At 34.8% G+C, this 27,369-nt stretch overlaps 1 protein-coding gene across 5 annotated transcripts in view; it reads right to left on the bottom strand.

Annotated features, from left to right (window-relative positions):
• The window catches only part of DMD (dystrophin), a 1,951,117-nt gene that overhangs the window by 751,997 nt on the left and 1,171,751 nt on the right, over positions 1 to 27,369 (bottom strand). For all 5 annotated transcript variants that reach the window (XM_058659083.1, XM_058659078.1, XM_058659079.1 and 2 more), the window contains 2 exons: positions 17,148 to 17,295; positions 14,378 to 14,527 (listed from right to left, as the gene is read on the bottom strand). In XM_058659083.1, coding sequence (XP_058515066.1) covers positions 14,378 to 14,527; positions 17,148 to 17,295 — 298 coding nt within the window. The remainder of the gene's footprint in view (positions 1 to 14,377; positions 14,528 to 17,147; positions 17,296 to 27,369) is intronic.

Raw genomic sequence — 27,369 nt, 5'->3', positions numbered from 1 at the left:
GAAAGCAGCAGAGGGCAGCCCCAAACCTTAAGACCTCCACGCCTGTGTGGGAGACCTAAAAGAAGCTCCTGGCTTTTGGCTCCTGGTTTTGGGTCAACTCAGCTTTGGCCATTGCAGCCACTTGGGGAGTGAACCAGTGAATGGAAGGTCTTTCTCTGTGTCTCCTTTTCTCTCTGTAAATCTGTCCTGCCTTTCCAATAAAATAAATACAGTTTTTAAGAAGTTTCTTTGCTACCCTGAGGTCTGAGGTTAAACAGTGGAATGTCTGATAGATGAAGATGAACCAGTTCCAAGCTTAAGACTCTAGAGTTCTTATTCACTTCTGCCTTATCTACCAGAATCATGTTTTCTGCATGAAGATAAGCACAGGCTAATGTGCTGGAGGATGAAAAACCACATGAAATCCAAGTGAATAACCATAGGTGAGCACATCCTGTATAAACCAGTCCCTAGCCAACTAGCTAGCTAACGGAAATTGCCTGAGTAAGCAAGATCCTTTGAGATTAAGTTCCGTCAACACAACAGCTCAGTTGGCATACAGAATGTAATTATAAATGCTGTAAGTTAGTGCTATAAGTCGTATTTGGGGCTGGTTTGTTGCCTAATTCTAGTTAACATTTCATAATATTATAGTTGTTACATTTCTATGATATGACGTATCATTTAGAAATGGGAGTAAAGCTGGTATAGCTAAGGGTTTTTAAACAATTTCAAAGTGCTAAATCTTAAAATTGCTGAATTTGTTTCTGAATAAGTCATTGAAGTTAGGTTCAATTGCTTGTGAGAGACCTACAAAAACAAATAAAACCCAGAAAAGTGATAGGAGTAAGTTTTGGAAAAAGGATTTCAGAGGACCATTACTGGAAGGCCTAATAAAAGATAGGAGTTGGGTTTTTTTTGTTTGTTTGTTTGTTTGATACCTCCACTGATCAGTCACTTCCCAGAGCAGTAAGAGTGGGGAGACAGAATAATTACCCAGTTATCCTCGCTCCATCCCCTGTGTTCCTCCCTCTTGCCATTGACTCCCCGTGGCTAAGTGTATGCAATAACTTGTTGGAAAGGAAGCTTGAGGAATGAGATAGTCAGAGGTCAACTTCTTGCTATGTATGATATAGGAGAAGTAGAAATTTGAATGGGTCTAAAAATATGGTAAATGTATGGTAAAGTTATACCTGGGTTGTGAATCCTACAAGGATCTATACTTCAGATATACAAATAAGTTGCATGAGATCATACGTTCTGTTGAAGTGAAACATATAATCACTGGAATTGGATTGATATGCTTCATAAAACCAAGAGAATAAAACATTTTCAAAACCTCTTTCTGATATTTCAGAAGTCACTGACTGTATATTTCCATGAATGAGACTTGTGGTCAACTGCTATGTAAACCATTTGCAGCCATCTATATACCCTTACACCAATAAATAAATAAATAAATAAATAAATAAAAATGTAGGTCAAGGCTCAGAGCACCAATATATGAAACCTGAAGGGAACACAGGCCCCCAGGTCCTACAGAGGACTCACTGAATCAGAATCTCGATTCATGCATAAATTCAAGTGTAAGCTCTGCCCTACATGATGGCATATAGACCCTCTCTTCTTTACAACTAGCATTAGAGTGTTATGGCACATGGAATAACAACTTGTTGCAACAAATTATACTTAGTGTGATACACAGTATAACTTAGTGTGGTTTAAGTCCGCCACCAGACTCCAGTAGATGAGCCAGCAAGCATAATCGTTACACCAACAGAGACATAGAAATTGAGAGAAATACCTCACAGGTAAGAGCTAGTGAGTGGGATATTTGAGTTTGGCTGAGTTATTTGACATCTCAGTTATCTACACACCATTGATGATGTGTGCAAGATAATAGGGTGGAGCAGGGATCATCATTTTACATGAACTAGTAGAAAACTCTGAGGCCTCGTTAAGAATTCATAACGTGGACTACATGTATAATGGGGAAAGGATCTTTAAGAATATTGACACTTAATATAAAGTACAAGTGATTATTTAAAGATTACACACAGCTTTAGTATAAACAATTGAACATGTTAATGTCTATATTTCTTAATTTTTGTAACATTTAAAAAAGTTTTCCATCCAATCCGAAATTGTATAAAATCTGTATAAAAGTGCATGTTTATGAATTGTCCTGTTTTGTGAGTTGTCTTCTTACTGTTGCCGAAAAATGAATACCTAAACAGTATTTGAAAAAGAAATGTTCTGTCTACCTTCACCAACATCTGAATGAATCTATCAGAAAGGCACATATCACTGATACAAATAAAAGAAAGGAAGCTCAAGGAGATATTTACAAAAGGGTAATTTAGGGTTGGTCAAAATCCACAGTGATAGAGGCAGCAAAACCAGTATTTATCATAGCCATTTAAATTTGTCATAAAACTGTAGAATTTTCTTTCTTTTAAAAAAGTATGAACCCAAGAATTCTTGCCCTTTCTGTTACTACACACAGTCTGAATGTGTAACCTTCATAAGAACTTTATTTTTAGATTGAATTTAAGTTATAATCATCAGTCACAGGTTGGCTACAGATTTCAACTATTAGGACAAATGGACTTTTTCTGTGACATCCTTGAGATGGCTTTGGTTTCTGGCCCATTTTCTAGTCCATCTCTTTTCCATCATACTTGGTCAACCATGCCAATGGTGAACTATACTTTTCACAGTAATAACTGAAAACAGTCACAAATTATAGCAACTGTATCATTCAGCTCAAATACTTTTACAATAAACAGATCAATTTCTCTAGCAACAAGCAAATGCTCTCCCCAACATCTTGTAATTAGTTCTAATATCAGCAAGCAAATTAAAAGGCAGCAGGACAAAATTTCTCCATCAGGCTCTTATCAGCCACTTCATAACCCATACAGCGGCCTTGCCCTGAACTGTAAGGTGGATAAATGAGCAGAATGCTGATTTTGACATTCAGCTTACTCTTGGATAATCTAGCTCATCCTTCTCAGCTGACACAAGACAGAAATAACATCAAAGGGTGATAAACTCTTTCCTGCAGACCGCGGGTTCCACGGTTCATTGCCCCCAGACCTAATCTATCAATCCATTTTCTACACAATAAAAGGTAAGAAACCCATTACGGATCTGTTATAAGCCCTGGCAGGTGGTCTATGACAAAAATGGAATACATCTACCAACTCAGTATTCAGTGTCCCTTCTTTACAGTTTGAAGCTTTAGGGGTCAGCTAACATGGATATAGTAGTCAGGATTTAGTATTAAGTTCTTTTAGGTACATAAATATACACATTTTGAAGTGCAAGTAGAAAGACATGAAATAAAGGTTAATTTTTGGTATGACTGTGACCTTTTATAAAAATAGTTCTGCAATTTTATTTTATTTTTGCATTGCACAGTGGCTTTGCAGGTGGTATAATAAATGAAACTGGGATAGAATTTACAATTTGTGCTCTTAAATATGACCCTGAATCTTCATCCTTATTCAACTTTAGTTTCAGGAATTGGCATATGAAAACATATTTAATATCTTTTCAAGATTATTAAACTGTAAAAAAGAATGGAAAACCCTCTAGTCTCTGGATCAATGCTACATAATCTAGTCAGAAAAGACACTGTAGAAATAGAAAGAAAGAAAGAAAAAAAATGATATCCAAATCTGTTTTTATTGAATCAGTACTTCTCAAAATTGAATGCTCTAGGGCAGACACCTTTGTGCTATTAAAGGACTTAAAAATGTTACACTGATGGCCAAGAGTTCTGAAATATTTCCTTTTATCATCTTTATTTTAAATTTGCTGTGTACAGTTAATAGAGCTTGCCAAGATGAGGCAAACTTGTCTTTAATTGTAAATTAGATTATGGTTTAAACAGTTTTGGCCACAGCATATTTAAGCGATATATTTACATATCTGATAGGTATTTTCTCTATCTCTTTGAAATGTGGAAATGAGTGGCTGCACAAATATCAGTGCCTTAAAATTTATACTAGAGATTTGCTTGTTTATATTTAAAAATAGTATTAAATTAAAATGACAAAATGTCTTCTACTAGGGTTAAGTATCCTAAAGAATATTATGTGGCCCTACAATAACTTTCTATGGAGCTTCTCATCACTTTGCCCAAATGGAAGACTAGCATCAAAGATGGAGGTGGGGGAAGAGGTGAGAAAGCAGTAAGGAAGAAGAATTGCACCCTACCTAGATTTCCCCATTATATTCAGACTAACAGACTGGTTACCAAGATGTTCAGGGTTAAATAGTCTTTTCAGTCATGTTTACATTAAAAATGTGGAAATGACATTCAAAAACAATTTGATGAGGGCTTTTCAGCAATGTGAGGGCAAATTCATTGTTTTCAAAGATATTTTATCACATCTGCCATCATGTCAAAGACAATAATGAGATAAGCAGAATGGGAGAGAATTGGTCGCTAACCCTTTGTTATTTCTATTGGTGCTTTGGTGTTGGGATATCTCTGAGTCTTCTTAGGTTCAGGTTTTTTTTTCCATAACCGTGGCACATTCTCCAGATTTCTTTGCAACAGCATTTCATTTTTATAAATGCTTAATTACAGATGAATGGGCAAGAATCATGTGCATGAGTTTTTGCATTTTTCTATTTTAATAATTATCTCTATTTTTCCACTGAATATTTTTGAAGAACTATCAAATACCATGTTAAACAAATTCCCCATGTACTCTCTCATTAAATTTTCTCCTCAACTTTGGGAAAGATGTTCTATTAGTATCTTAATTTTGTAGATGTGACAACTGAGGGGTGGACAGCATAGGTATAAGTGTAAGATTTCACACAGGAATAAATGAATTCAGCAAAATCCAAAATCCATGCACATTATCATTAATCACAACAGTAAATTGCTTCTCATCCTGCCTTCTATGTTTTGTTCGTAAAACATCTGACTGATACTCTAAGCATTGTCTATATTCTGAAGTTTGTAAAGTTTAACGGTATACATTATTGCACTTATTGTCACTGAAGAGTGATTGATTAATTTACCAGCTATAATATTTGGAATTTTTGTACAGTCCAAACTTCACTGAAATATCAAGAGGATAAGTGATGCCAGTGAGGTTGATACTGCTTATAAGAAAATTAATAGTGGTGATTACAAAGCAGCTTTGAGTACCATGCCAAGCCTTTGTCTAACAGACTAATGTTTATTCCTCAAACTAGGGTGACCCTATATGTACTTTATCTTGTCAAGATGATTACACACACATCTTTGGAGACAAGTCACAGAAAAAGTAACTGGTTTCCAGCTACCCAGGTGGAAACCTGGATAGAGTTCCCAGCTCCTGCCTTTGATCTGGTCCGTCCCTAGTCTGCTGTGAGCATTTAGGGAGTGAATCAGAACAAGGGTCCCCCTACTCCAGACTTTCAAGTAAATATTAAGTATAAAATCTAAGGTGGTATATTTGTTATTGAATATCATTGGGTGGCAGGAAAAAAAAACAGAACAAAACACAAAACAAAACAAAACAGGATTTTAAGAGCATATTGAAAGGCTGGCATTGTGACAAAGCAGATAAAGCAATAACTTGCACTGATGGCAAGTCCTGGTTGTTCCATTTCTGATCCAGCTCCTTGGCAATGCACTTGGGAAAGCAGCAGAAGATGACCCATGTGTTTTGGCTTCTACACCCACATGAGAAACAGCCAAAGCCACTTTGGCCTGACTCAGCCTAGTTATAGGCGTTTGTGGAGTGCATCAGCAAATGAAAGATTTCTTCTCTCTCTCTCCTCTGTTCAAACAATATTTTTAAAAACAGACAGAAAAGCAAATTTGAGATGCACTCATGGCATAAAATTTAGTAGCAAATTCTATCTTATTGTGAACTTAAAGGAGATGAAGTAAAAAAGTTTATGTTACAAACTAAATCATTACTCACCCTAATCTTCTGCCTCAAATAATTTCAAATTATAAATTAGATATGAATATTTATAATGTCAAACTCTACTGAAATTATGGATGTCCTTCAAACAAGGCGAGGGGGAAAATTGATTATGATATGCTTATAATAGCATGTAACACATAGTAGTCACTCACATGTAGTTGTGAAATGAATAATGAATAAGTAGATACTTTGATGTAATTATGAGCTATATAAAGAACATTTTCAAGATGATGGATTTCCAAACACTGTCAGACAATATCTTATTAAATATGTGAAGTCCATCTTCTGTGTAACAGCATTTTAGCACACAGATTTATAAAACTGAGGACTGTGCACTATGTTATAAATACAGTTTAAAAGAGAGTACTATGAACACATAAAAGCTCCAGTGGAATCATCAATTCCTTGCTATTACTCCCAGACAACTGACTTCAGATAATAGTTATTACTATTCATATTTTGTGTGTTTCAAAGCATATTTCAGGGCTTGATAAATGCTATTCAATATGGCAACAACTCCCAAATGATTCTCCTCTTTAGGCAAAAAATGAAATACAATTATTGACCTTAAGTTCACAACAGGAAGAAAGTCTTCATCACTGTATTATGTTAGGAAACTGATTGGAGCAAATGTCCTTTACTGAGCAAGAAGTAAAAAAGAGTTTGAAGTTTTTAAGCACAATCCTTTTGCTTGTTATATTCCTCTAATTGGATAATTACAACTATCATTACAAACTTGAAAGGACCACTTGCATATCTAAAACGAATGAAAAGAAGAAATTTAAAATGTTTAGTACTCAAATGGATACTTAGAAGTAGCAGGATAAGATGCTAACACAAAATAAAGCTTATTTCTGGAAATGTAGACATGTCGATTTGTATAAAATAGAATATTGCCTTATGAATAATATGCTTACTTTCATAACTTTTTTACTATTGTGATTTGTTTTGAAAAAATTCCTATACCATTATAAACATCATAAGATATTCCTATTTAAAGATTTCATTTACATACATATTATTTTGGGAAGCCTAAATTTTTCTAGGTCCAAGGAATTAGAATTTCTGTTAAGATACATGAAACTAAAATTGAGTTTCTTGAAAAATTTCTTCTGAGCTGTTTTTAAAATGCTTTAGTCTTTACATAAACTATGTTATACATCAATACAATAAAAAACAGTGATTTGTTATTTATAAACAAATAAAAATGTGATATAAATACTTACATTTTCACAAAATATATATTTACATGTGCATGTAAAATTATTTAGTATCAAGAAACAGGCATGTACATAATTTTAATAGAACCTAAATCGGTATCCAATATTACAATCATGAATGTTCCATAGTAAGAAGGTTCTAGAAAACACAGCATCCAGTTCTCAAACAAGGGAAGAAAGCAAAAAAAAAAAAAAAAATTCTTACACAAACTTTTTAAAAAAAGTTCCCACGGGGCCCGGTGGCGTGGCCTAGCAGCAAAGTTCTGGCCTTGAACACACTGGGATCCCATATGGGCGCCAGTTCTAATCCCAGCAGCTCCACTTCCCATCCAGCTCCCTGCTTGTGGCCTGGGAAAGCAGCTGAGGATGGCCCAAAGCTTTGGGACCCTGCACCTGCGTGGGAGACCTGAAGAGGTTTCTGGTTGCTGGCTTCGAATTGGCGTAGCACGGGCCATTGCTCTCACTTGGGGAGTGAATCATCGGACGGAGGATATTCCTCTCTGTCTCTCCTCCTCTCTGTGTATCTGACTTTGTAATAAAAATAAATACATCTTTAAAAAAAAAAGTTCCTGCACAGAGAAACAAACAAGAAATTTGCTTTACATTCAGTTCCCTGCTTCTAGCCTGGGAAAGGAGCTGAGGAAAGGCCAAGGAGATCTGGAAGAAACTCCTGGCTCCTGGCTTCAGGTCAGCTCAGATCTGGCTGTTGTGGCTGCTTGGGGAATGAACCAACAGACAGAAGATCTTTATTTCTGTCCCTCCTTCTTTTATATCTGACTTTCCAATAAAAATAAATAAATCTTTAAAAATAAAAAAAGAAATCCAACAGAATGGGAAAAAATGTCTGTGAACTGCCTATATGACAAAGAATTAGCATCCAGAATATAGTGTCAATTCAAAAAGTTCAACACAAAGAGAAACCCATCCAGTGAAGAAATGAAAGGGTAGGGAGGGAAGGAGAGAGAAGAAAGGAGGAAAAGACTATCTTTAAAATATATATATTTTAAATATATATATATTTTAATAAAAATACTTAATAAAATATTAAATAGATGTTAAAAGATATATTCTAAATATAAGTATAAATATTAAAATATATTTTAAATACATAGGAACATATTTCATATTTTTGAAAGAGCTACAAATATAGAGGAAGAGACAGAGCATGAATGATAGTAAGAGCAAGAACAAGAGATATTCCTTCTTCTGATTCACTCCCCAAATAGTTACAACAACAGAGGATGGACCAGGCCAAAGCCAGGAGTCAAACTTCCTCCTGATCTCCCACATGGATGTAGGAGCCGAAACATTTGGACCATCTTCTGCTTCATTCTTAGCCACATTATCTCAAACCAACACCCCTATGGGATGTTGGCACTGCAGGTTGAGGCTTTACTTGCTAGACCACAATGCCAGCTACAGGACAGCCATTATTTTCTTAGATTCATATCTAAAAATCACATTGACTCTGTTAAAAACTAATTAAAAATCAAAATTAAAAAAATAAAAACACAGGAAATTCTTTCTTGAATAATTTAATTACATGGACAGTGAAAAAGAGTGTACAACAGAATGTGTCACATCCACCACTGGAAAAAAAAAAGATGCAATTTGTATTGCATATACAAAAATTGCATTCCCAGTAGACATGGAAAATGTAAATGCATATCAGGGAAAGGAGAAAAGGGTGAAGTGGGGAGGGGTAGTTGGAAGGGAGAGAGAACAGCATCTCTCTTTCACACACACACACACACACACACACACACACACACACACACACATTCAGAGAACGTCCAAGGAAGTGTGAAGATGATAAATAGTGAAAACCACATAGGCATGTGTGTGCAAATTATATAATGAGGAGAGAGAGACAGGGCGGGGGGGGGGGAGAAAGAGAGGAGACTGGCTTTTAATGACACCCCCAGTTTGTGGATCTTAAGAGCATTATTACTAAAGATCGTGAAGGTTAAGTTATACATTAGGCAAAAGCGAGGATGCAGCCTTATGATCCTTGTCTGAAGGCAGCCATAATTGAAGCTAAAGTTTTATTTAGCTCAAAGCAACTTTCCTTCTCGGCTTTCAAGATGAATTACCCAGGCTAAGCTAAGCTGATAAATATTTGCAATGAATTTGTTGTATGATCAACCACTCCTTTGATGAAATAACTATTTTATTGTAGTATTTTTTCCATCGTCAATACAGAAGCATAGAGATAATCAAGAAACTATTAAGTTAGCTAAAAGTGAAGAATGCATCACATCAGAGTTAGCTGAGAAAGGTGTTTGCCATCAGAGTGTGAAATTGGGAATTTGGGGAGCTACTATGTTGCTAAGATTCTGACATAGAAAAGACATCTTACAAAATAATGAGAAAATAGAATTAAAAGATAAATTTGTGTTGGTGAAAGCCTTAAATGTTCATTTTTTCCTACAATACATGTTTTTACATGTGTTTTTGAAGATCCTCTCATGTTTGTGACCCACCAACCTTGATGTGTTAGGTCCAACTCTATCAGCTTGGAACTGAAAGGAGGAGGACACACTAAAAGGATCAAGTATATTTCTCAATGATTCAAAGCCATCTTTCTTCATTTTGAAAAAAATTACTGACTTGTAAGCTGCACTAAATCTGGTACTGATTATGTGCTACCTACTATCACTCAATCTGAACAGAGATATAGTGAAAATACAATGATATGATTTTAAATTGATGAATAAAGAAAACCTCAAAATTTTTTAATATCTAACGGCAAAGGCAAACCACTGAAATTCAAATCTTGCAGTAGCACACACAATACTGTGGATGTTATAGTGAAAGAAGTCTACAATGTGTTCATAGGCTATGTTCAAATATCTATCCTAAAATTTTAACTTTCGAATCTATTGCGGAATATATAAGACTTGAACTCCTATTTCAAAACTTCTACAGTGCATTTTAGATAGTCCTCCCACATTTCAAAAAATTGAAATTTATTTTTGCAATTTCAAGTTGCATTGGATTATTGCAGAATCATGGAGGGGTGATGATTTTCTTCCTTGTTCTCTTCCTTTGAGGAATGACTTTGTGTTGTTACGTTGCCAAAACATTTTATCACTAGGAACCACATTTCCTCTAGTATCAAGTGTAGAATAACTTTACGTAGCATTTTTAAGTCATTGAAAGAACAAATTTCATTCTTCAGTAGAAGAATAAGGCTGGAATATTTTATCCTGTTTGCAAAAACAAGAAATGGGTTGATGTATGGAAGTAAAGGGGAACTTTTTTGGAAACATTTTTGTACTATTACAGAATCTTAAGTACACCTTTTGATTCAATCTTGTGAAATTTTTATAATATTAATTCCTAAACATTTTACTAGTCATGTAAAGTGATATAAAAACCTCAGCATTATCAATTAAAAATAGAATAACCTGACATGATTCAAAGTGAAATCTCATTTTCTTTTCAAACACTAGAATTTTTCTCACTATAACTTCTTTATACATCAATTCTGTTAGGTGCTAATGAATAACAAGCAATTTTTTGGAGATAATCATGAAATTTTTTCAGGAAAGCAATGTTATAATATATGTAATTTATGGCTCTATTATATCTTCTTGGTGATGATTTGCTTCCAGTTTATGACTTTGACATTTGATTTATATTTTGCATATAACAAAGTTAAAATATACTAAATATACTTAACAAGACAGTTAAACTATGGTCAAAAGTAGCTGAGAAGATTTAGAGCATGTTTGAACATCAAAAACATCCAGGACACACACACATGGAGACATGTGAGGTAAGGAAGCAATAGCATTAGGAACTAAGAGAATTGAATGTTTAAGATCCCGTAAAGTGTTTAAACCATGACATGGTAGGGGATGGGAGTAAGTAGCAGGTAAAAATGAGGATACCCAAATTTTGTAAATGAAAGTTTGTCCCTAGTTGAAAACTATCATACAAAAAGTTGTCTCTTACTATTTGCTGATAAATAAACACTAACCAAATGACCAAATAAAAAGTGTATTTCTTTTTCTTAAAGATTATTTATTTTCATTGAAAAGCCAGATATACAGAGAGGAGGAAAGTCAGAGAGAAAGATTCTCTATCTGTTGATTCATTTCCCAAGTGTCTGGAACTGCCGAAGTTGAACAGGTCTGAATCCAGCAGCCAGGAGCTTCTTCTGGGTCTCCTATACGGGTGCAGGATCCCAAGGCTTTCAGCTGTCCTCAACTGCCCTCCCAGGCCACAAGCAGGGAGCTGGATGGGAAGTGGGGCTGCGGGATTAGAACCATGCCCAGATGGAATCCTGGTGCATTCAAGACTAGGACTTTAGTCACTAGGCTACTACTCTGGGCTCAAACAAAATTATTCTTATCTAAGGAAATTGAACTTGGTATCTAGTGAGAACCTTAGAATTTGTAAGTCAACTTCTAAGAGAACAAAGCCTTCTGTATTATAGAATTTGAAGATATTCTTCAGGTGTATCAATTCTGTGCCTCAGCACATACAGTAAACTTTCACAATCAACAAGAACCATTGAGATAGTGGAATTCTCCATACATCTTTCTATTTTGTCTTTGTTAGGCAGAAATATATAAATGATCACAAACTGTATAAAAAAAGTTTACAGCCCAAACAAAGAAACTGACAATGCTAAATTCATTCAAAGACAGAAGCTACAAAAGCTGACACACAAAAAATTTTAAAATAAATCAAACCATTCTTGTATCGATTAAGGAAACCAAATCAACTATTACACAAAAATGAAGCATGCCCAGATGACTCAATAATTGAATTTTTCAAAAATACTTTGGGAAAAATATCACCAACTTTGAACAATTTCTTTAAGAAAAAGGCAAAGAGGGAATGCCTTTCAGCTTATTTTATAAAGCTACTGTAACAACGTTAAAAATACTTGGGAAGAATATTAATAGAAAAACACACAGACTAATGCCTGACATGAAATAAAGTCACAAAAATTCTAAACACAGAATTAGAAAACTTTTATAAAAGACTATACTTCAAAATGGCCAGTAAAAGTTTCTTTCCTGAATCCCAGAGTAATTTCTTATTTAAAAATAGGCAATTTGCCATTTTCACATATAAGTAGAAAATTCACATCTTTAATTACTACAGAGAAACTACTGGGAAATGTACAATATTGATATACAATAAAAATCTATATCCTGGAATGAAGAGAAAGTCCTTGCTGTGATTTAAGAAGATTAAAAAAAAAAATCTACTACAAATCCCACATTTAATGAAAAATATTTAAAATTGCACAATTGTGACATGGAATAAAACAAGGACCCCCGATCACACTCATATCTATACAACATTGTTTTGGATGTCCTAAAAGTGAGGGGTTGGCATTTTGGCATAGCAAGATAAGCAGCCATCTTGAGCACCAGTATTCCTTGCGGGCACCAAAGGAGACCCTGCTGTTTCCCTTCCAAGCCAGATCCTTGCTAATGTGCCTGGGAAAAGAGAACCATGGCCCAAGTGCTTGAGCTTTGCTACCAATGGGAGAGACTCAGAAATTACTGACTCCTGGCTTCGGCCTAGCTCAACCCTAGCTGCAGCAGCCATTTGGGGAGTGCAACAGAGGATGGATGATTGTCTTTTACCATCCTCCCCTGTCTCGAACTATCCCTTTCAAATAAATATAATGAATCTTCAAAAAAAATGATGAAAATTAGACATGTTTTAGAAAAAGATAAGCTGTGTCTATTTGAGGATACAATTGTATGCAAAAAATATACTAAAGCTTCTAATACTATGAACATTAATAAAGCAATGTTTGCAGGACATTGTATACATACTCAATATGTAAGATAAATCAAATAATTATGTTTGTATAAACCACCAAACAAAAAATAAAATTTAAAGTCCTATTTATGATAACATAAAAAATCTCAGCTATCTGAGCTTCAATATAACATATCTCATGCAGGGTGTCTGAATTGAAAGGGTAAAATATAATTTAAAATTAATAAAATAAAGGAATTAATATACCATGTGTATATATATTAGATTACACAGTACTATAAATGTTTTAACTGATCTGCTCGTTTAACACGATATCAGTCAATGTTCTGGAAAACTTCATGTAGAAAATGAGAGGATGATTACATTTTTTCAAATAAAAATATTGAAGAACAAAATTAGAGGACTTAGACTACAAGATGCTATAGCTCTCAAAAATATGCATGCACACACACACACACACCCCCATACATATACACATACATACAATAGGATATTGTTTAACCACAGAAAGAAATGAAGTTTTAATACCGGCTAAAGCATTTTTAAAACTTGATAGCAAAGTTGAGCAAAGCAAGCATAAAAAGGGGGAAATATGGGATGATTCCCACTTAAATGAAATATCTAGCATGGGGAATCTCATTAATGAGAGGAAGGGGAGATAGGAAACTATTCTCAAATGGTTAACAGAGTTTTTGTTTAGATTGAGGAAAAATTTCAGAAATAGACGGTGGTGACAGTTGTAATGAATGTGAGCTAATTGCATGCCTAACGAGGCTAAAATGACAAATCTCACACTATCAATACTATCACAATAATACAAATTAATAGCAGGAAATCATTGAATGCCGTGCTTTAGACGGGTGAATTGAACAGTATGTGAGGAATATTTCAGTAAATCTGTTTAAAAAAAAAGATAAAAGACTGCAACTAAGCCAGTGTAGTACTAGTTAATGGATAGGCATAATCAAGTGGAAGAGGATAAGCAATTCAGAATCAACACACAGATCACTTCATTTATGATAAAGATGCCTTGGTAGTGCAGTGGGGAAACTACTGTCTGTCAACATAAAGGGCTGGACTAATGATGCTGATTTTCATTAAATTTCATGTGCACCATTTGGTTTTTAAAAGTATATTTTAATTTGATTAGCATTTTTGATACTATATTTTTAAAACTCAAAGGTTGAAACATGAAGATTCTAAAATGAACCGGTAGGCAACTAAATAGCCTTTGGGAGACAGTGAGCTTATATTAACTATTGATTAAGTCATAGGAACCATGTCACTTTTGTTAATGATACTTGTTGAAGTAGACCACATGTATCTTGCGTGAATATCATCAAATCAAAAACAATCAGGTTAAAAAACAAAAGGACAATCTACAAACCCACATTCTCTTCCTCCATGAATGAACCCAGGGAATAAAACAAACACTTGAAGCATTTAACACACAAGTGGCAGAGGAGATGGTTAATATCTAACCTTTATCCACTGGTGATTTGTCTGCTTGAGCTTATTTTCAAGTTTATCTCGCTCTTCTGGGCTTACGGGAGCACTTACAAGTGCCTTTCCTCCTGCTTCATTTAATTGTTTTAGAATTCCCTGGCGCAGGGGCAATTCTTCTGCCAGTAACTGAAAGAGACACATGCAGCAACATTGAAAATGAATTACAGTGCAATTCCAACTACCTTGTCTTTGCCTCCATTCATTAGTCTATCAAAATGAAGTCACTTGACCAAAGGCCCACTGGCACTTCAATTCCCAATGGTTTTCTACAGAGTACAGAGCCAGTGGACTGAAACATCCACTCCCAGAAACAGAGTACAGAGCCAGTGGACTGAAACATCCACTCCCAGAAACATCCACTTCCCAGTAGATAAACCTTAGAAAGGACAAAATGATCTCATCCCCTGGGTGGTTTCTAAAAAGAAAGTGTTTCGTTTGCATGATGACCTCTGAGGAAACCCCAGAGTTAAAGTTTACAAATTGTTCTCTACCCAAAAGAGAACAACTGGGCTATGTTTGTCATCCTCTCAGGTAGCATGCATGTGTAGCATACCTTGGGAGGCCAGAGAGTAAGAAAATGTATTAGCATCCTAAGAGATACCTAGCATGAACAGTATGCACACTCAGTATACACAGTGCCAGGCTCTGTGATAAGATCTAAGCATGCTATCTTAGTTTATCTTCATATTGTAATCATTACATAAAGTAGCTACTACTCATTTTGTACAGAAGGATACTGAGAAATAGAGGCTAAATACCAGTGCAAAGGGAAAAAAACTGTCGAACAACAACTGTTTCAGTGCTGAACAACTTCATTCTGGAACCCTTGGTTTTGACTCCCCCACATCTTTAAACGTCTCGTATTCATTTGATATCACTCGTTTATGCCCTTTCCTCAAATCTATAAAACCACAATGGAGTTAATATCTGTTTTTTACGTACAGCCAATACTAGTTCTGTATTGTTAAATAAATTAAAATGCAATAAAAATTGAAAAGCTTCAGTTCCTCAGCCACACTAACCACTTTTCAAATATCCAAAAGGCATGCGCGGCTAGCACTAAGAGAAAGGATAATATGAACATTTCCAACATTACAAAAGGTTCTATTGGAGAGTGCTGATCTAAATCATCTAAAGAAAACTGATCTATTTTATTATTAAGTGAATGTCACTATCTATCTTAAATGAGTCATCAATTATGCTGCAATATATGACACTTAGTACCGTTAGAAAATGTGAAATTCCTAGAACAGAATGAGTTCACTTTTTCAAGACATAACCATCTCCACAGAGAATAAGGTTTTCATTTTGTGAAGCTCAAACCCTTGCGCAAGGTATAGCAGGTGCTCAGTATCTGAATAACATATTAAATGATGTTTTAGTGCTACAATGTCTTCCACAAAAATAAATGGTTGACACTAGACTCTAATTTATTGAACCCCTGATGAAGCAATTCTACTTCCCTTTGATTATAGAAACTTACAGAATAAGTCTATAAGGGTACTTCAGAAAGTTCAGCAGAAGTGGCCTTTAAAAGGTTTATTTTGGTGCAAAGAATGTTTTGATCCATGATATTTTTTTTAACACATGCATTTTCATGACATTATAGAAGACCACTCCTATGCATGGATTTTAATTGTTTGTGGGTGACAAAAATAAACTTAACTTTTAATTCCATTTTCAATAAACTATTTGAAGCATCCTTGCAGTAAAGATTTTGAAAGTTTCCTACAAATATAAAGTATCAGATGCAGATGCAGCTCATGTTTGGCAAATAATGAAGGAGATAAACTATTATTAATTTGCCTTCTCCTTTCCCCTTCCCTTTATCAGTTAAAATAGAACAGAACCAACAGAATTTTTATCTTACAACTAAAATCATGAAAGTTAATTTAACTGTACAGAGCATGCCAATAAGCCAGGTGAAGAAATCAGTAATAAATAGATACCACAGTAGGAGGGTGTGAAATACCACTTAGATAAACTGAATGTCTACTCAAACAGCACGAATGCAAATAAACGCCTGAGCCCCCTTGCTCTAGACAAAACAAAACAAAACAAAGTGTTGCTTGGCAAATCTGATATCTTTAATTAGAGGCTGAACTAGTGCATTTGCTTGAGCTGTGAAGATACTGCTAAGAAATGAGATTTCTTCACACAAAAACACTCCTCAAATCTCTAGGTATGTAGCCTAAGACAGATGGAAAAGTCTATACACAACACTGGAAGACTGGAAGGCAGGCTCCAAGCACAAGCAAACACCAAAGGAAGAGATTAATTGCTTGATATGGTGGGCTAAGCCTCGCATATAGGTTGAAATATTGCATTGAACCCTTTAAAATGTGCAGCTGTTGCATGTTAACACACATTTTGAAATAAGTTTTAAAAAAGAATTTTCACTTGGATTTATACTTTATGATTCTGTATTCTGTTCTTCAATTTTGAATGATCTGAAGCTGTAGATGTGCCAAACATTTTTTTAAATTTCAAATTAATTAAAAATAACTCTCATTCATTATGTATAAATAGATGCAACTTATAGGTAATGCATGCATCTATACATATATGAACACATACATACATACATATATTGAGAGTTGCTTGTGGAAAAATAAAGTTCAGAGAAAAAAATTTAGTGATGAATCACAACTTAATCAGCAAGAAATCAATGATTAAATACATTTTAAAACATTTGTATACTCTTTATATAAGTGGGTCCTGATGTATTTTTAGAAAACTAAATTACCGTGACTTGTTCAAGCTTTTCTTTTAGTTGCTGCTCATTTTCAGGTTCAACTGTAATGCTGGCAATGGCATCTGCTTCTTGCAACCACAAAACAAATTCATTTAAATCTCTTTGAAATTCCGAGAGGATATTCTTTTGTTCTTCTAGCCTGGAGAAAGAAAAAAAAAAGTATTTAAAAGTGATGTATTTCTCAAAGTGTTTTGAAAAAATAAACTGGGAAAAAAAACATAGCCTTTTAGAGAAAATGAGCAATTAAATGTTAACAATACATCATTCATTTTAAGAAAATTTATTCACTTTCAGCAAAGCAATTGCAATATTAGAAAAAATGTTTACAGGTACAAAATAATAAAGCCTTATTGAAGCACAAATACATTTTTTCTATTCAATATTTTATCTATTATTTTCCACAATACACATTTAGGCTACATTATAGTCAAAGGTTTACTGATTCTACTGGCTAAGGTGTTTAACAAATAAAATGTAAAAAAACTGTAGCTCAGTAAGAAATCAAATGAAAATATGTTCAACTACAATCATATGAAATTGATTTAGAAGCAATTATAAAATCATTAAACTTACAGAAGATACATAAATAGATGAATGCTATTCTGTTGGATATAGTATATTTTATTTATCCACTCATCTAAGGATAAACACCTAGGCTGATTCCAAATTTTGCCTACTGTGAACAGTACTATTATAAACATGGTGAAGCGGGTATCTATTTGAAGCAATGAGTTCAAGTTTTTTGGGTATATACACAGTGGTATGGTTGTTGGATCATATGGCAACTGTATTTCTAGTTCTCTTTTAATTTTTAAAATTTTACTTCTTTTTTATTATTATCATTTTATGACAGTTCCATAGACCCTGGAATTTTTCTTACCCCTTTCTCAAGTCCTTGAAACTGGTCAAGAAAATATGTCATTTAAAATTCTCAACATTATTATTACTATTTTACATTAGTGCAAGGTTTCACAATCTTGCCATTACTGCCATTTAAGACTGGATAATTCATTGTTGTGAAGGATTCTCCTGTCCAGTGTAGGATGCTGAACACTACAAGTCCTGCCCTATACAGTTTAGATAGGGGTAGCAACTCCAGATATTTTTGGAGTGAACAAGCAGTTGGAAAGATGCCTGTCTCTTTTGCTGACTTTCATATAATATAAACATAACTAAAGAGACAATAAAGAGAAAAGACCAGCAAAAAGTCCACAGGCTCTACCAGCACCATCATTGTGACAGCAAAAAATCCTTCTAGACTGCAAAACATTTTGAGGTTAGGGAGGTGGTAAAATTTGGAGAGAAATGTTCCTGGTTGAGATCTACCAGAGCAAGTATATAGCATGAAGTTACAAATTTAAAAAGCTTCATTAAAGCATACTTAATAGAAAATCATAGAAAAAGTAAAATTGTGGATTTAAAATAAAAACACTATATAATATTAAAATGTTTTCCAAAGGCGAAGCTTTGTGGCAAAGTAGATAAGGCTACTGCCTGAGATGATGGGATCACATATGGGTGCTGGTTAACATCTTGGCTGTTTCACTTATGATACAGATCCCTGCTAGAGGGCTGGGAAAATGCAGCACATGATGACTGTGGTACTTGAGCCCCTGCCAGCTACACTGAAGACACAGAGGGAGCTAGCTCCTAGCTCCTGGCTTCAGCTTGGTCCATCTCCAGCATGGGGGCCACATGGGGAGTGATTCAGTTGATGGAAGATTCTCTCTCCTTCTGCACTCCCTCTGCCTCTATCTCTCTCTGTAACTTTAAATTTCAAATAAACAAATGAATCTTTTTAAAAGTTGAAAAATGCTTTCCAAATTATGACTCAGAATCCCTTTTGAGGACACAGAAAAATTGATTTAAAATACTTAACATATGTTATGCTGGTGGAAGATTTTAATTATAGAAATGAACACACTGTTGTCTAATTAACCATAAATTTATCTCTATATGTTGGATCAAATACTGATAGCTAAGGATTGCATTGACTTTGCATACTGCTTTATGTAGTACAGACATTTTAACTATATGAACAAGGAATAATTTTCCATTGTTTTGTGTCATTGATGATTTCTGTCATCAGGGCTTTTCAATTTTTACTGTGGAGATCTTTCACTTCTTTGCTTAAATTAATTTCTAAATATTTTATCTTGGTAGCTATTGAGAATAGTATTTTATGATTGATTTATCTTTAAGTGAGAATATTGTTGTATAAAAGCACTACTTTTTTTTGTATGTTGATTTTCATATCCTTTGACATTACTGAATTGGTTTATCAACTCTAACAGCTTTTTGGTGGAGCACTTCGGCTTTTGCAAGTACAATAGCTTGTCATCATCAGACATGGCTTTTTTTTTTTTTTTGCGTCCTTCTTTCCAATTTAAATGTCCCTTAATTTTCTCTCCTTCATAATTTAGCTCTTGCTAAAATTTCCAAAACTATACTGAATAAGAGTGGTAAAAGAGGACATCCTTGTCTTGATCTAGATCTGAAGGCAATGCTTTCATCATTTTCCCCATTCAGCATGACATTAGCTATTTGTCATATGTAATTGTATCTTCATTTATATTCCTTCTTAATTTTTGAGGATTTTTAGCATGAAGCAGTGCTAGATCTTGTAAAACGTGTTCTCTTTATTAAGACAACCAAATGGATTTGTTCTTCATTCATTTTGTATGACTTATGCTACTTATTTTAAATGTCGAATCACCCTGCATCTCTGAAGTGAATATCATTTGATAGTGCTGTGTGATCATTTTGATACATTATTGCATTTGGTTTTCTAGTATTTTTTGCTAGTATTTTTAAGATTTATTTTCTATTGGAAAAGCAGATTTATAGAGAGGAGAGTCAGAAAGATCTTCCATCCATTAGTTTACTCCCCAAATGGCCACAGTGCCTGGAGATGAACCAATCCAAAGCCAGGAGCTGGCAGCCTCTTCCAGGTCTCCCACATGGGTGCAGGATCCCAAGGCTTTGAGGCACCCTCCACTTTTTTCCCTGGCTACAAGCAGGGAGCTGGATCTGAAGTGGATTAATTGGGACATGAATCAGCTCTCAAAGGGGATGTGGCATTTGCAGTTGGAGGATTAGCCAGTGGGTCATTGTGTCTGCCCTGGTTTACTAGCATTTTGTTAAGAATGTTTGTAACAGGTTCCATTAAGGCTCTATAGCTTTCTGTGTTGTGTCTTTGCTTGGTTTTGGTATTAAAGTGATGCTGGTCTATTTAAAAATATTTGGTAAAGTTAATTTTCTTCAATAATTTGTAATAATTTGAGAAGCATTAGTTAATTCCTAACTTTGTTTTGCAGAATTCAGTAGAAAGCCCTTTGGAATGTTGTGTTTAGTCCCTGTCATTCTGCTTCCTGTATGGCTTCCTGCCAATATGCCTGTGAAGCAGTGGAAGAGAGTCAAAGTACGTGGGCCTTTGCCTTTTATTGGAGAAACTAGCACAAAGTTCCTGGCTCCTGGAGCTGGTTTGGTCCAGCCTCATGTGCTGTGACCATTTTGGGAGTGAGCTAGCAGAGCCCACAGATCACTGCTACTCTCACTTTCAAATAAATGGATTAATAAACAGACAGACTCCGTAGTACACTGCCCCTTGACTGCAGGTCACTGGTGAACACAGGCAAGATAAGCAGAAGATTTCAAATAAGCCTACTTCAAATACACTGCTGGAAAAAATAATAAGTTGTTAAATGTATTAGACCTTTAGGTAATCAAATGATGAATATCTTAAATGGTTAGCACAAAAATGAAATTACTATTTGAAAATTATAGGGAGTACAGCTTCAATTATGTTCAAAAATTAGCATTACATAAATTCAAACATGGTTTTAATATAGTCATGTCACAGATTAGGTATTTGCATCTACATGTTCCTTAGTCTTCTATTTTATTTATGCTTATTAAGAACTGCTAAATATGAGATCATTTCATTTTATTAAAATGAGAATATATAATACACCTAAGAATTTTTGCAATTATAATTAAATAATTCTCAATTTATGAACAAAGGAATGCTAATTTAATAAGGAATATGTGCAAACCTCGGGCTGTGTGTCTTGTATCATGATCAATTCAATTAGCCAAATACTTGCTGAATACTCAAATGGACTTCCAGAATTCATTTAGGAATGAGACACACATGTTTTAATTAGAAGTATAAAAACAACAGCGTTACAATTGAAACCCATTTCATATAAATATTTTCTATAAATGAGTATTGGTCTTGCACAATATATTACTTTTTAAATAAGATATTTGTTTATTTGCCTTTTAATGTTTGCTATTTGAGAAATTATTTTTAAGAAAGTGCAGATATATTTACAGTCAGACTTACAGCTAGATCAAATGGTTGCCCTTAAAATACCCCTTTTGTCTTGCTGTCTTTTAGGAGCTATATATTTCTCCCACTCAGATGAAACATATATAGATATATATCATATATATCATATATGACACATATGATATAGATATATAGATATGACATGTCATATATTTTATACATGTGATATAGATATATAGATACATAACTGTATAGCTCGATGGATTATTAAAAGATTCATTTTATCTAATTGAATGGCAGGGAGAGGCAAAGTGGAAGATCTTTCATGTCCTAGTTCACTTGCCAAAAGGCTATAACAGCTAGGACTGCTCCAGTCCAAAGCCATGAGTCTGTAACTCCATCCAGTTCTTCTACATGTTTGGCACAGACACAAGAACTTAAACATCTTCTGCTACTTTCCCAGGTACATTAGCAGGGAGCTAGATTAGAAGTGAATGCAGGAGTAGAACTGGAGTTCCAGATGGAATACTGGCATTGTAAGCAGCAGTGTAACGTGTGGTAAAACCGTGTTGATCCTTCAACAACGCTTTAAAAATTTGAGTATTGGGATGGGCATTGTGCCATAACAGGTGAAGCTGATGCCTGTGGCACTAGCAGTGATATGTGTACTGGTTTGTTTTCTGGCTCGACTGTTTTTTACTCAGTTTCCTGTTAATGTTCTAGGAAAAGCAGTTGAAGATGGCTCGAGTCCTTGGGATCATGCACCTGTATCGGAAGACCTACAGAAAGCTCCTGCCTCCTGGCTTCAGATAGGCTCAACACTTTCACAGAGAGAACACACAGAGGTGTTAAATCTTCAGTTCCCGCCTCAAATGGCTGCAAAGGCCAGGACTCAGCTGATCGACAGCCAGGGTCCAGGAACTTCCTCCACGTCTCCCTAGTGGATCAGGGCCACAAAGACCTGCAGCATCCCAGGCCACAAACAAGAATCTGAAGAGAAAGTAGGGCAGCTGGGACATGCACCAGTCCCCAAATGGGATGCTGGCTCTGGACTTGGAGGATTAACCTTCAGTGACAGGTTCCAAGGACAATAATTTTAATGTGTTTACTTTATTAGTGTAATCCTTACTCCTGAAACAATTTCTGGTACAGAATATATAGATACAATAAGTAATTGAGGAGGGAATGAACTCTCAGATCATTCATTTCCATCTTACATTCATTTTTGTTCCAAAGAATATTTCCCAGTGTGGAAAAGCTGACTGTGATATATAATCGACCTTACACAGCCATGAGAACTACAGTATGTCACTAAATGAGCGACACCATCAGCTGCAGACCATATGGTACCATCATTTTCAGTTTCAATGGGGCAGGAGGTGGGAATGCCAGCCATTCAATAATGGTACTTACCACTTGGAGATATTATTCTGTGAGGAAGCTTGTACTATCAGATTTACTTATTTGGGGCATGTAACCTTCTTATGTATATAACAAAAGCAAAATGCAAATTAAACCTTGGTTGGAATATTTCTTTTTTTTTTTAAAGATTTATTCATTTTATTACAGCCAGATATACACAGAGGAGGAGAGACAGAGAGGAAGATCTTCCATCCGATGATTTACTCCCCAAGTGAGCCGCAACGGGCCGGTGCGCGCCAATCCGAAGCCGGGAACCTGGAACCTCTTCTGGGTCTCCCACGCGGGTGCAGGGTCCCAATGCATTGGGCCGTCCTCAACTGCTTTCCCAGGCCACAAGCAGGGAGCTGGATGGGAAGTGGAGCTGCCGGGATTAGAACCGGCGCCCATATGGGATCCCAGGGCGTTCAAGGCGAGGACTTTAGCCGCTAGGCCACGCTGCCGGGCCCTGGTTGGGATATTTCTAAACATTCTCATATGTAGAGTCTCTGCCTCTCTCTTATCACTTTTTCCTTCAAGCCATGGGGAAAAGGGGAGGCTGGGAATGGCTGGTAGTGGAAACAATACTATTGTTGCTTCTCCATAAACCTTATGGGGAAGAAAGTGGTCTCAGTTGCTGGCAGCTTGATTTACAAGGTGGGAAAGCACCATTTTCTCTCAGATTCTGGCCTGCTACAGACATTTTATTTCAAAAAAGCTTCAACCAAATCAACTCTTTGGGTCTACATTTTTAAGAGTTTACCTCATTATGTTGTCTTGTCGACTCTGAAACAAAACAGAACAAAACAAAACAAAACAAAACAAAAGAACAAAAAATACGCTAGAGAAGGTACACCCCATTAAGGTTTTCTCACCAACTATTCTCAACAGCACCGGTAAGGCCAGGCCAATTCCAGCAAAGACTCAGTTTGAGTGTCCCAGGTGGGTGCCAGGAACCTAAGCATTGAAGGCATCTCCTCCTCCCTCCCACAGTGTACATCAGCAGAAAGCTGGACTGCAGAGTGGATCTAGGATCTGAATCCAGGTATTTTGACATAGATTGTTCCATCGCAAGCAGCGTTTTAACAGGTATGCCAAATATCCACCCCATTTCTATTTGTCTATTTTCCAAATCTTTGTCTCCACTAACATTTGACGGCAGATCATCTTGTACACTATTCCAAACAGTTCCAATGAACTAAATTCGTGATAAAATCTGATTACATTTTTAAAGCCAACACAGACAGGTAAGACTTTTGTTTACCATTTTCATAGGGAAATAGACAATCTTAAGGAAGAACAACTTTCAAATCCAGCAAAAACTGGAAGAGCAGAAATAAATAACATCAAAACAAAAGTCTCAAGCATAGAATAAAATTCCAAAAAGCAAACACCATCACCCTGGCACAGACACTTTAAATATGTCTCAAATTTGCTGCTTATTTTTCCCCTCTAACAACTATTTATCCAAAACAAATAAGGCAGATGTACTTATTAATTATAGGATAGATTTGTACATTTAAATTGAAATAAAACTATAAATATTCTGTACCTATTTTTCTTCATTTAATATTCCATTGTTAGTATTTCCTTAGCTCATTAATTACTCTGAAAAATTGACTTCTAAGATCTGAAAAATAAACTATATTTGGGAACATCATTTTTCACCATTTTTGTGTTCTTGGGCATCTAGTTTACATCCAATTTTTTATGATAATAAATAACCTTAAAACAAATACATTTGTTCATGCATTTTAGATCACTTATCTGTTACGTTCCTTGGAATATGGAAGAAAAATTAACCATAAGGATCCTAAGGATTTATATACACATTACTGACTGTTGTGGGGACATTGAAAATAAGAAGCCTTTTAAAATCGTATCCAAGTTACATAACTCTGGTCTCACCAAAGCTTTAGCACCATTGAACACCATGATTTATGTACTTGGTAGACAAATATGTTCCCCAAAGATATTTTTACATTTTTAGTAGGAAAATTTTAAAAAATGCACATTTGTGTGAAGAATAGATATAGCGAATTATGTGTCTAGTCTTAACTTTCAACTAATGTCTGCTTTGCATTTTCCCTCAGCATTTTATTTGTAAGAGCTCTCTTCACAGTATGATGAAATTACACTCATTATATTTTACGTTTCACTTTTCCCTTTTAGTTTTGCATAATTTTATTTCTAACTAAAAATTTGTTATTTTTCATTAAGGTTATACTCAACATTATAGCCCCACTATATTCATTTATATGTTTACTTTTACAACTTTTAAAAGAAAAATCTAACATTTAATGCATCTCAAATTTATAGATTACGTTTCTGACCTTGAAAGATAAACCCCAGTACAATCTCCTCTCTATTGATTTGTGGCACTATCTTCATTAAAAGATTTTATATTACTAAGGTTCTGTTTGCTGATTGTAGAGTTTTGTAACAGTAATGTACTACTTCTACCACTGAAATTTGCAAAACTGTTCACTTTGTGATAAATTACATATAGAAATTAAGATTTTTTCTCATGGGAGTTTTTAAATTTATTTTTAATTTTTTAAAAATTATTTTTCATAATACAGTTCCTTAGGCTCAGGGATACATAAACCAATAAATTAGTATTATACAAATTGCTAAATTTTCTACATTTACAATTTACTTGGAGACCATGAGTATCTGTGACCTGTGTATGATAGATAATTAAGTACATCTGATAATTAACCTTCAACATCAGTTAGAAAGATAGAAACTTGCATATGATGACATGAATATTTTTAACCATGCACTAATTTTGAAAACTCTTAACATCTTTTTGTTGGAATAAGTCATCATTTAAAAATTGAGCACTTTGGATAAGCTTTCTACCATAATTTTTCCTTTATACAATGTGTGTGGAAAACCATTTTTCTGATGATTATGTTTAAAGAGCATATTCTATAATACAAAAACATTTCATAGTCATTTTTGTCTAGATTTGCTTTTTATACTGTGAAATATAAAAACAGTGTGCAAATCCCACTAGGACCTTGTTAAAATCTGCTTTTCCAAGAGCATGAGTTTTCTAAAATTTAAAAGGCCTAGATTTGAAATTTTAAAAGCTGCAATTTCAATGTATGTATTCAGATGATTGCAGAAAGGCAAAGAAATACAGTTAGCCTTTCCAGGCTTCTCTCTTGACAGAACAGTTTAAACATGCTTTATATTGGCATTCATCACATGAAGTGTTATTTCTTTGTTTACCTACTCGCTTAATGCTTACGGTAGGATTTATTCAGGCGTGTGGTTGTAATAATAATGAATGGGATATTTAACATTACCTACTTGCAATTAAGTGCTAAATATTTTACTTTTAGAGGCATTTCAGTACATTTAGCTGCTTAAAAAAGAATGGCTTCTGTTTGAAATATTGGCTCTATTACTGTTTATATTATAAATGCTCCTAGTGCAATTGAAGAAATCACACATTATGATTATGATATATTTGCATAATCAGATAGGAAGAGTTACTGATGTGTTGCTAAATTCAATGACTCTAACTTTAACTCTTGATGAACAAGTTATTCTGTGGGGCTGCTCTTATGAAAGAAGGATGCATTTTCAAATTCCACGGCCTAATTTCAGTAGGAGGACAATCTACCAAGTGATTCAAGCAAAGTGCTGAATGTTTTCATATTTCAATCTCTTTTCCTACTTCATGTATCCCTTGAATTGCCTTCCTAATGCCCCTCAATGAAGAAATTGAAGCTCAGATTTACATATCCAACCTCCTAATAAAATGCGGCTATTCCATTAATCAACTTTAATACAGAAATCATAGAAAATATAGCTAGAATCACCACTTGTCTAAGGGTAACACTTAACTCATTAATGGTAATGTATACATGTGTACTAACTCAAAATTACATATTACAAAACATTACAGTAACTAAAAAGATTGCATTTCCTCATGCATGTCATGCAACAATTTGGTTCAAATCCTTTACATGCATCGTCACGATCAGGATTTCTTTCTCAACAGATGCACTGTCTGCGTGACCTTAATGACCTAAGTTTTCCAAAAGATAGCATAGTTATTTATACCCATGTAGCCTGCCATGTGTAATGATCCACTAGGGGTTTCTTCCAAGCCACAAGCACACAATTACCAAAGACCATTTTATGTGACACAACGACATTTGTTCTTTTCTCTGTGCCATATATCCATGAACTACATAATGTAACCACTTACTGAGATTTTTTAACAGTACTCTTTCTTTCCAGAGCATCTAGATCCAGTTCTAGAAACTGGTATATTGTAGCATCAAAGTTAATCCCTTTTGTCTGTTAATTTTTTTTTCTGGTGGCTTTGTTATTATTCTGCCTGTATCAAATGAACTCCATAAGCCACCAAAATAAGCATTGAGACTAATGCTAGCCAATATATTTCCAGACAATCCTTATTATTTGGAGCAGAGTCAAAGAAGCAAATGGCTTTTGATTGGAAAGATTTTCAAAGTATCCCCATATAAGGTCATTGTGTGC

Source organism: Ochotona princeps, chromosome X (assembly GCF_030435755.1).
Source record: "Ochotona princeps isolate mOchPri1 chromosome X, mOchPri1.hap1, whole genome shotgun sequence".
NCBI classification, from domain to species: Eukaryota; Metazoa; Chordata; class Mammalia; order Lagomorpha; family Ochotonidae; genus Ochotona; species Ochotona princeps.
Note: the sequence above shows the minus strand (reverse complement) of the source record. Positions and strands in the feature narration are given on the sequence as shown.